This window comes from Drosophila innubila, chromosome X (genome assembly GCF_004354385.1).
Source record: "Drosophila innubila isolate TH190305 chromosome X, UK_Dinn_1.0, whole genome shotgun sequence".
Taxonomy (NCBI): domain Eukaryota; kingdom Metazoa; phylum Arthropoda; class Insecta; order Diptera; family Drosophilidae; genus Drosophila; species Drosophila innubila.
This window is the reverse complement of record NC_047626.1, coordinates 30511879-30522924: the sequence shown is the minus strand read 5'-3', so window position 1 is coordinate 30522924 and position 11046 is coordinate 30511879. Positions and strand designations below refer to the sequence as shown.

General features: G+C 36.0%; 2 protein-coding genes and 1 long non-coding RNA gene across 6 annotated transcripts; 2 read left to right on the top strand and 1 right to left on the bottom strand.

Moving 5' to 3' along the window:
- The first annotated feature begins 4331 nt into the window (after window positions 1–4331).
- LOC117782868 (RNA-binding protein NOB1) lies at window positions 4332–6000 on the top strand. The gene is made up of 2 exons (XM_034619951.1): window positions 4332–4490; window positions 4555–6000. The coding sequence occupies exons 1-2, from the start codon at window positions 4416–4418 to the stop codon at window positions 5935–5937; spliced, it is 1458 nt and encodes a 485-aa protein (XP_034475842.1). The 5' UTR covers window positions 4332–4415; the 3' UTR covers window positions 5938–6000.
- Window positions 6001–7198: 1198 nt separating this feature from the next.
- LOC117782873 (NAD(P)H-hydrate epimerase) lies at window positions 7199–8811 on the bottom strand. 4 transcript variants are annotated; one of them, XM_034619973.1, is made up of 3 exons: window positions 8792–8811; window positions 7587–8063; window positions 7199–7506 (listed from the first exon to the last, which is right to left on the bottom strand). In XM_034619973.1, the coding sequence occupies exons 1-3, from the start codon at window positions 8794–8796 to the stop codon at window positions 7284–7286; spliced, it is 705 nt and encodes a 234-aa protein (XP_034475864.1). In that variant the 5' UTR covers window positions 8797–8811; the 3' UTR covers window positions 7199–7283. The 4 variants fall into 4 exon arrangements, with proteins under 4 accessions (XP_034475864.1, XP_034475873.1, XP_034475855.1 ...); XM_034619982.1 differs by lacking the exon at window positions 8792–8811 and adding an exon at window positions 8289–8387; XM_034619964.1 differs by lacking the exon at window positions 8792–8811 and having other exon boundaries at window positions 7587–8240.
- On the top strand, window positions 8374–9962 carry LOC117782898. Its single transcript, XR_004617337.1, has 2 exons — window positions 8374–8559; window positions 9135–9962. It is a non-coding gene; the product is annotated as an uncharacterized LOC117782898 (long non-coding RNA).
- Window positions 9963–11046: the final 1084 nt, after the last annotated feature.

Here is an 11046-nt window from a genome sequence, read left to right as displayed (position 1 = left end):
AGAATTGAACAGTAAGAGATGAAAAACTATCGATGGCTCTATCGATGAGTTAGCTCTATCGCAGCGCTATCGAAGATAACCGTTCACAATCGATAGCTTTCGACTATTTTGTTTATTCACGTAGTACATTGGTCGCATTCGCCAGAAAACATGCTCCCTGATTAAGTATCACAATAATTGTATGCTTCTGATACTTCCTAGTCAACGCCTTGATACATTTTTCTGTCAACAGCTGATAGTCAAGTTATCGATAATAAAAGTTATAAGCAGTGGAGATAGGATATTAAATCTAAACTATCTAATAAATGAAAATAAATTGTATGTAATTAAAAAACTGCTGCTACAGTTCCACATTGGTAATAGTCTTCTTACACTGAGACCGGTATGACGCCGTAACGAAAAAAAGCCGGTATAGAGCCCTTAATTAGGCCCTTACCATACAAAAATTGGACAGTTAGGTTCAAATATAAAGGCTTTTAGGAAAGCCCGTATCATTAACGGCGTCATTAACGACGATTTTTTGACCAAAGTTGGCAGCCCTGGCTAAAAATTGACTAAAAATCGATTTACCACCACAAAAAAAGGCCAGTTAATATTTGAAATATTTTTTGTAAACCGTCAATTTCTTATTAATTCAATTATGCATTCAACTAGTCGTCGGACATTCATGATGGATCCGTTATATACATTTAAATACAAACTTTATGTACAATTTATAATAAATTTAGTAATGAGCAATTTACAATTTGACAATTAGACTTCAAAATATCGGCCTTTTCATTAGTGTAAGCGACTTTCGCCGTAAGCTAAGGCTTTTTGCTTACCGGCCTCAGTGTAAATTGACTATAATATTTGAAATATGCTTTGTAAACCGTCAATCCCTTATTAATTAAACTTTGCAACCAACTAGTCGTCGGACAAACATGATCGATACGTTATATACATTTACATACAAATTTTATGTAAAGTTTATATAAATGTTGAAATAAGGAATTTACAATTTGACAATTAGACTTCAAATATCGGCGTTTTGCAACCCTATTTGTCGTGTTCAATATTTTTACAGTCGTAAGAGAAATATTAGCTGTTTGTTGTCTTCACAAAAGAAAACAAAACAAACTGAACATGTCTGAATTGCAAGTGAAAAAAGGGCTCTTAGACCTCTTTACCACTGAGGAGAAGATCAATTTAATTAAAGAAGTAGAAAAGTACCCGATTCTCTACGATTTTACCGACAAAAAGCATTTCGATGCAATTTTTATGGAGTTGGAATGGGAGTATGTAGCTGAGCACATCAGCAGAAGCGGTAAGTTTACTTTGATTGCCAATCTCGTAAAACATTACTGAAGTGGTCATTTTAATTTCAGTTAATGAAGTCAAGACAGCGTGGAAGATCCTTCACGATTGCTACCGTTTCCATTGCAAGCAGCCCAAAACAGATGACATAGTGCAGTGGCATATAGCCACATACATGGCTTTCCTACCATAGTTATCGCCACAGAGTCGGTGGGTAGAAATTACTTATTTATTACTAACTGGTATACAATTTCAATTTTTGTGCTTTTTCTTGCAGTACGATGAGCAGTGAGCTACAAGGCAACAATTTCCTTGATTGGGAGGAGGCTCAAGTGGACTTTGACAATGGTCAAGAGGCTAATATAAGCACATCGTCATCATACTCCTATGTAAGTCCAAATGCTAATTTCAAAAAAAAATGATTCATATAACATATTTATATTCAAAAAGAAGTCAAGCCAAGCAAGCAAGAAGCTGGAACGTAAGGTGGAGCAGACTAAGTCTTCCCAGGAGATGATGGGAGTACTGGTCGATATTATCGGACAGCATATAGAACTTAAGCGCAGGGCGAACGAGACTCCTCTGTCCGATATATGTTCGTACTGGCAACATACATTAAATAAAATGGACCCAGCTTTTGCTAATCAAGCCGAAGAGGAGATGACTCAAGTGATGTGGAAGTACCGGCGATTATCCGAAAATACAAATAAATAAATTTGTGTATACATAATACATACAGTATTAGCCAAAATAAAGCACTTCTCGCGCTGTTTTTTTTTTTTTTTAAATAATACCCCTTACTTGGAGTTTACTGATGAATATGTGACGCCTAACTTTTTGACCAAGTCAAAAATCGAAGAGTGTGTGCAAAGATTTAAAGCCATAGGTTTTGCCCCAGTATCTTGGTGCGTTTGGTAAGTATAACACATAAGCATTAAAAGTTAATTGTTAATAATTTAATTGCTTTCATTAGATGGATGCCACATTGAAGTAGAGCCACCAGCAGCAGACGCAGTTGACCATCACAACTACAAGGGCTTGAACTCGGTTGTGCTTTTTGCTATGGCTGATTACCGGTAAGTTTGTAAATAAAACCCCCAAAATATATTTTAATTTTTTAATACTCTTTTAATTTGTTTAGCTACAGATTCATGTTTGTGGATGTCGGCTCGCCAGGTCGGTGTAACGACTCTTTGATACTTCAAAGATCTTCGCTTTGCGAAATGATTGACTCGTGCCCCTTGCTGGAGCAGCTCCGATTGGTAGTCCTGTTTTTTGCGCTTAGCTTCGGGAGAACTGGGAGCTGCAGTTGGACGTGTCCGGTTCGAACACAATGGGGTCCTCTAAATATTCAATGAAATCTGCAATTTTTGCGTGATGAGTACATAAAAAAGGTTATAATAAATTCAATCACAAATACATACTCGTGTCTGTTAGTCGCGGGGAGTCGTTATCATGTGCACTTTTTTGTCCGGACATCTGGCCATGTGCCACTAAAGCCGGCTCACTGAAGCTTTTCTTGTACCTCTCAAATCTCCAATGCACTCACCACAGAGGTCCACAACCATCTCGTCCAGCTCTACAGACCACTTCACCCGCTTCGAAGTTGATTTGTTGGTAGCTTTTTATTAAAATAAACGAATTATTATACAAATAAAATTTATATCATATATTTACTTACATGACGCGACCATTTCGAATTTCTTATTCTTCTTTTGTTGCCGTTCATTTCAGTTGACATTGTTAACATTTTCGTAGCGAATGAAAAATTTCCAGTGTTGCATTCGGAAAAAACGTCCTAAAACTGATGGGGAACGTATGGGATAGGATCATCGATAATAGATGTTGGAGCGAATGACAAAATTTCGGCACGGGTAAAATTATGGGCCAATAACAAAAATTTATGGTAGATGGTAGATTTTGCTCAGTGTGAATTGACTATAATAAGAGATGGAGTAACCAAATTTGGCACACCAGATATCAAGGGCGTAGGCAGCTTTAAGGTAAGGGGGGACGCCAAAAAAATTTTTTTTATTATAATATCACCACAAACCCTGCCTAAACGAACTGTTTAAAAATTTTCGAGTTATATGTGTTATTTTAGGTATGCCTTATATAATTAACAAATTAATTCAAAAACATTTCATTCAATTTTAAAAAATACATTAACCTCTCCAAAATATTTTTGTTATTTTAAAGCATTGCTTGCATACTTTCAGAAACAGCACCTTTTGGGTTATTATTAGAAATTTTTAGAACACACATTCCTATGAGCAATATAACGTCGTAGTTAAATTAGTCGTTGTAGTCATTTTAAACTTTATATAAGTTAAAATTATTTCAAAAACTAGCCTTTCTTGCGCACTCAGCATACAAGATCCTTAATAAAAAGAATTTACAGTAGAGTGGGTCATTTTTTTTTTTTGCGTCAAATCAACGAATTCTAAGAAGGTTTTACCCAATAAACCATCGGCCTAAAATCAAAATAGAGCTTATGAAATTAAATTAATTTTTTGTTACTCCATACAAATTGACCGACTCTATTATCCAAGACTGTTTTACAATTTTTTTACAACCTTAAAGCACAAAAATGGCGTTGTCGATGCCCTAGAAATGAACAATGATTGCTGTTAAATGTAAAAATTTTAAAGGTAAAATACGTTGCCCCCTACTCCCTGCGTACGCCCTTGCCAGATTTCTTTATACGCCACGCTGATCAAGTTTGTTTTAAATTTAAGCCACGTCCCCTCCGCTCCCGGCAGTTATGCCCTATGTTTGGGATCTTAACTATAGGCTATAGCCTTTCCGACCAGTTTTTTTCTTATAAATAGTATTGGCGGTATTCCTGAAAGAGATTCAGATTTGGTTTTGTTACATACTTTGTTTCGCTGATCAGCTGTTCACAGCTGCTCTGTGTTTCAGGAATACCCCCATAAACTGCAAAATTAATGATATGGTTCCTGAATGACTAAATGAACTCCCTCGTTCATTTCAATAACCCGTTCACTCGAACTTCTTCAGATCGAAACGACACTGCTCTAATTGGAAGCAATTTTAGTGAACAACACGTGCAAAAATAAAAAGCTATTTTTCTACATTATTAAGTCATTTAAAACATAATGAGTACCAATAATGCAAAAATCAAATATATAATTGCAGATACAACTGCTTTCATCAATGCTGTACCACTGAACGTAAGTGTTTTTATACATGTATCATAGATATTTACTTAAAAGCATTACAATATCCATTATCTAGGAATATGCTGAAAATGTGCTCACCGTGCCAGAGGTGGTGGCTGAGGTGCGCAACAAGAGGCAAATCCGCCGTCTCTGTGTGCTGCCATTTGATCTGCAGGTGCGCGAACCGCGTCCAGAAAGTGTAAAGTATTGCGTGGAGTTTGCCAAGAAGACGGGCGACTATGCGAGCTTATCTGGCATCGATTTGAAAGTAATTGCTCTCACATATGAACTGGAGGCGGATATGTTAGGTACGGAGCATCTGCGGAGCGAACCAGTCGTATCACAAGTGATAGCCTCGAAGGAGAAACCTGAGGAAATGCAGGATGTCAACAATAAGCGATTGGTTGGCTGGTACATGCCCGAAGGCAACGAAGACGAAGAGGAAGATGACAGTGACAGTGAGGAAGAATGCGATAACGGAGAAGATGAAGCTGATATTGAATCAAAGTTAGATAAAGGCAGTGACAATGTGGATCATATAAAGGCAGCCATAGAAGCGCAGCTGAGAGGAGAGCACGTACAGAAACCAACAGATGCAGATGCTGAAAAGGATGCTTCTGTCGACTATGATGATGACGAAGATGATTTGACTCAGGAGGAACTAGATAAGTTATTTGAGAAACTTAAATGTTCTCCATCTGTAGATGAGGAGCAAGCTACAGCGGATATATTGGTTGCACTGCCTACAACGAAAGCCGAATCCGATGATGAGCATGAATCACAACATCAAAACAATGTCAATGTCAATGACGATGACGAGGTTGGTGACGATGGCTGGATAACACACTCAAACATCAAAAAGGCCAAAAAGGCGCTGGAGGGCAAAGTGGAGACAGACCTGATTCCGCCAGTGGCATGTATGACAACAGATTATGCGCTGCAGAATGTGCTCAAGCAGCTGAATCTTCAACTAGCCGCACTCAATGGACGCATTATTAAACAGTTGCGCACCTACATATTGCGTTGTTATGCTTGCTTTAGGACGACAAGCATTATGACCAAGGTCTTCTGTCCCAATTGCGGCAATAAAACGCTTAAGCGTGTGGCGGTCAGCCTGGATGAGAACGGCAAACAAGTGATACATATAAACACACGACGCCCCCTGACGTCCAAGTATAAGAACCAAAGCCTGCCACGCTTCCATGGCGGCAAGCATTCGCGCAATCCCATACTGTTTGAGGATCAGCCAATGCCTCGACAGATGCCCTCACGCGTTGCCAAAACAAAGACAAATGCCCTTAATGATGATTACATTGCCGGCTTCTCGCCTTTTGTGATGCGTGATGTGGACTCGAAATCGGCAATGCTCCGTTCCAAGGGCAACTTGAAGGAGTGGGCACGCAACAACAACTTTGAGGAGGATCGCAGACGCAAAAATTACAATCGCTTGTATAAATAATGAATAGCATGTTACGTTTATTATTATTCTGATGAATAAAACGTTAACTGCAATATCAAGTCTTGCATTTTATGCTAATATTTTGTTATAAAACAAGTATTTAGATTTATGAAATCTTTCATCCAGATTTCCACTAAATGACAAACTAGTCAATTTTATCCTACTGGGTTGAAAATTGTGATGTCTAGTTAGTACAAACAGTGATCAACTTTGGTAATGTACAATTTAATAATTGATTGACTTGGTAATCAGCACTGGCAACTTTTCTAAAATGTACCACGCAACTAGTATGTTGGACACTTTTAAGAAGGATAATTCGTCTTGTCCAATATTAAGCAAATTGAACCAAATGTGTATAGGAATTTATTTTAAATTTCGGCTGACATCAATTGAAAATCAGACTTTAATAATTTTTTTTATATATTAGATAGTATTTAGTCCAATTACTGGCGTAAATTCTAATTTTGGATTCATAGAAGTCTTTGTGTGTAATTTGGTTGCTTTATCTCTTAAAGTCTCTGAGACTAAGGTCTTGTCAAAATTGTTCTAATTTACTCTCCTTGAAAGTATATTTATGAAAAAAATCAATTGATAACATAACATACAGACGTGTGCGGAATAATAAGAGCAGCTTAAGTGAAAACTTGATTCGATCAAGAAAATCGTTAGACAGGGGTGCCACAGAAAACGAAAACAACCGAAAATCTACCAAAAATGTTTGGAGTTTTAAGAGATTTTTAGTTGGTTTCGCTTTCTGTGGCACCCCTGATATTATTTTTACATATTAATTTATACATATACATATTAATTCAAATAGTATTCATATTAAGCTTTTAAACTCCAATAATAATGCCTATCCTTTTATGTCCTTATCTTTCATAATATCAACTGCGTTGTGTGAAACCCCGGATGGTGTACACTAGAAAGCATTGTAGTAGTTCTAAACTCCATATGAAAACAACGGTGCCGTAAAGAGAAGCAGAAGAATTTGACAACTATTTTATAGAAAACTTTTCGACGCGGAAATTTCTGTTATACTCCATTTGGGTCTTTAAGTCGAAAATCAGGTGTGCGAAATTACAAGAATGATAGAAAACAACGGATAGTTGAATCCCACATCAGTTTTTATAATTTATAGGTATACATTTAGGTCGGTACATTCAATTCGAAGGAGCTCAACCAGTTTTCCGGATCATTTCGACATATCTGGAGTCCTATAGCAACTCGGCTTCTGGAGATTATTATATTGATTATAATCGAGTTATTCTAGTAAATTTGTTTGTATTTTTGTATTACATACATCACACATTTTTGGATAGCAGCCATAAATTTATAGAATGTTTTTATTACAATTCGACGCACAGTTCATTGCCAGGATAGGCGGGTAGATTTAGCTCGTATTTGCGTTCAAGTGCTGGCGGCACAAAGCGTCCACCTAGATAGTGATATTTACCATTAAAGTGTTTGGCGCATAGCTTTGGTGCAGTGAGTGAGATGAGCAGAGTGGGCTGCAGGTCACAATCTTGGAGTTTGCCCTTCTCCACATCCCAACCGCTTGGTATATCTACACTGTAAAAAAAACAAATAATAAGAAAGATACATGATCTGTATAATAGGATATTTTGTTCTACATGGATACCACGGATTACCTGGCAATAGGGAGTTTTGTCTGCTGCAACAGCTCCACGACGGACACAAAGTCGGCCCGTACAGGTGGCTTAAAACTAAAGCCGAACAGAGCATCTACAATTATATCGTAACTATTGACAGCCGTCTCCACGGTGGGGCAATCGACAATGTCCCTAATCTCCATTTGTTTACACTGATGTGTTAGATTCTCATAGAGTGGTTTTGGAGTTGGCTTTGGATAATAAATGGTCGGCTTGTATCCCAAAAGAGCCAAGTGGCGGGCACAGACCAGTCCGTCGCCGCCATTGTTACCGGGACCGCAACAAACGAGGACACGGGAAAAGCGATCAGCAGGAAAGCATTTCGTTACGGCGTGAGCGCAACTGAGTCCGGCTAGCTCCATAAGCTGATCCACACTAAATTTGTATTCATTGAAGAGTTCCTGGTCCACATTGATCGCCTCGATTTGATTTAAATATTTTATCATGCTGTTGTTTCTGCAATGACAAAACGCTTTCCCTTGTTTATTTTGATGTTGTTGTAATTGTTGTTCTTGCCGCATAACGATGTTTGCAAAATTGCACTGTGCACGATTTTGTAGCCAGCAAGTTGCCAAACTGTTGAGCTTGACAAGTTGCCTTGTGAAAATTCGCATGATTTTGTAAAACTGTTTTTAAAAATTGTATTCTATTAAAAATAATAATATTTATAAATTGCTTTACGTTTCTGTTTGCGATGTCTATCTTGCCATAAAATCAAAAGTCATGTATCGATAAATATATCGATATACATATTCATATCGAGCCCCATTTACGAAAATGATGTAAGCGACACTGCCGAAATTTGTATTTTTATGCAAATTAGTTCATAAATACCAACAGCATCTGCACCCATAATATTAAATTTTAATTGTATGTATATTTTTACGGAAATATTGGCCTGTTATTTATAACGTAAGCGACACGCGACTTTGTTGGTGGCCGCAAAAATAAAGTAAGCGACACAAAACCAAATATCGAGCCTTGTTTGCGAAAATGACGTAGGCGACATTTTGTCGAAATTTGTATTTTTTTATGCAAATTTGTTTATACATAAATACTAACAGCATCTACACCCATACTATTAAATTTAATATTTACAGAGATATTGGCACATAAATTATAACGTAATCGACACACGATAATTAAAAAAAACTCTCCAGTAACATTTGCTTTTTGGTGCTTACGTCATTTTCACAAATAGGGCTCAATATGTACATACATACATATGTATGTATGCAAGTGCATCGGAGGGAAATGTTCAAACCAAGATTAAGAGAGACCGAATTAGAAATAAAAGGAGACCGAAAAAGTGCCGTTGGTCTTATCACTGAGTTGAATCTTGGTAAATTTTTGCTTTTGTGTAGTTTCAGATTTTGAAGTGAATGATTCTACTAAATACAGTACATAGTACACACATACATATTTGCATAAAAAACGTAGCACATTGATGTAAAAATTGATTATTGTTATTATTGTACGTGTATGTTACAAGTTTTCTGTTGCTAATTTGTACATATTTTGTTTCAGATTATCGCAATGTCACTTGTGCCTTACAGTGATAGTGAAAGCGAGACAGATATAGATCCCGTTCCAATTAAAGAAGAGATTTACGTTGGAAAGCGGAGTTACAAAAAGCGAAAGGCAGACAACGGAACTCCAAAAATTCAAATTGCAAGATCTGCCCAAATGAATCCCTGTTATAATAAGAAATGCGGTAATAATTGTTCCAAGTTTAGTGAAGAAGATCGGCAAGCCCTGAATGAACACTTTTGGAGAATGAGTAAAAGTCAACAAAAGACTTGGTTGGCCTATTGTATTGTGGAAAAGGACGTGAAGAGAAGGAGAGTGCAAAACAGTAGACGACAGTTAACTTACGAGTATTTCATAAATTTTGGCGGAAAGAATTTCAAAGTTTGCCAACAATTTATTTTAAAAACCTTAAGTATTTCACAACGAATGATGAGGAGCATTGTTCTGAATTCGAGGACAACAAATGCTAAAAAGCAAAAGAAAATTGCGCATAACAAATCAGATGAAGGAAAAGTAACGATTTTGAAAAATTATATCGAGGCATTACCAGCTGTGCCATCGCACTGCTCCCACAATAATAGCAATCAATTATATTTGCCCGAAGAATTCGGCAACGTTTCGGCTTTATATAAATGTTATATTCAAAATTTAAAAGATCGAGAACTATTGGACTCTTCACTGTCTTTACAAGTATTTCGCAAAATTTTCAAAAACGATTTCAACATTGGATTTCATTCGCCAAAAATGAACAGATGCAATCAATGCGATCAAGCTAAGGACACCGTTATTGATTTGGAAGAATTTAGGGACCACATAATAGATAAAGATGAAATCAAATGTATTTTCTTGAAAGACTAAAAAAATAAGAGGAAAGTAATCCATTTTTGTGTGCCAGTTTCGATCTTCAAAAAGTATTAAATACTCCACATAGTAAAAATAATACAATATTTTATGCCATAAAATATGTATTTTACAACTTGAGTGTTTATGAAAACGGCACCAGAAATGGAGATTGCTTTCTTTGGGGAGAAAAAGATGAAAGGAAAACTTCGAAGGCCATGTTGACCTTGATTTCTTATTTTATAAATTCATTAACATTTGTTGAATATATTAAGATTACATATTTGTTGCCAGGTCAGACAATGATGTCCGTTGTTTATAGCACAATAGAAATGTTTTCAAGAAAACACATTTTTTTTTATTATTATTTAATATTTTAATTTATTGGTTTAATCTTTTGTTTTTTTTTTAAACTTATTTTTCTAAATTTATTGAAATGTGACTAACATAGTTATTTATAAGTTGTAAATATTAAAAGGTAATAAATTATATGTATGCTTGCTGCGGTCAGCTACTTAAAAAAAAATGCTTTAAATTAAAACACGAGTTTTTTCAAAGCAGCCCAGAAACAACTATAAACCTTTAAGCACCTAAGACCGTCTACAAACTGTCATCCAACTTTTTCACCTGGCGCTTTCAGGTAAACTTTTTTCCACAAACCAACTTTAAATTCGTGTTTTTCAACCCAAGATCAGATGCTATTACAGAATTAGAAATATCTTTAAATAAGTTAAATGATTTAAAATCGCTTTGAAAAAAAAGTATTCCAAACTTTAAACGTAGTCGAAGAAGATAACTAAAACAAAATCAATTTAATTTCTTCATTTCAGTCTGTGGGCTCACACATATTATCGCTTTTATAAAATATTATGATGATTGATCAAAATAAATTAAATAAGATACATTTTACTCAACAAAGCCATCAAAAAGACTTTACAGAAAAGGAGCGGGCGATTTTCAACACTGTAGTCAACAGTAAAAATATATGGCGCGTTCAATATATCGACATGTTGAAAGATAAAGTGAATGCAAGAAAATTTTATAAAAATGGATTAAGGAAGTGAAGAAG

Excerpts from the sequence above, each read along its gene's own strand:
- LOC117782868 (XM_034619951.1), top strand. The coding sequence starts at position 4,416 with ATGAGTACCAATAATGCAAAAATCAAATATATAATTGCAGATACAACT. Across the intron at positions 4,491-4,554 it reads TCAATGCTGTACCACTGAAC|GAATATGCTGAAAATGTGCT; the intron begins GTAAGTGTTTTT and ends TCCATTATCTAG.
- LOC117782873 (XM_034619964.1), bottom strand. The coding sequence starts at position 8,221 with ATGCGAATTTTCACAAGGCAACTTGTCAAGCTCAACAGTTTGGCAACT. Across the intron at positions 7,507-7,586 it reads ACAAAACTCCCTATTGCCAG|TGTAGATATACCAAGCGGTT; the intron begins GTAATCCGTGGT and ends TTTTTTTTACAG.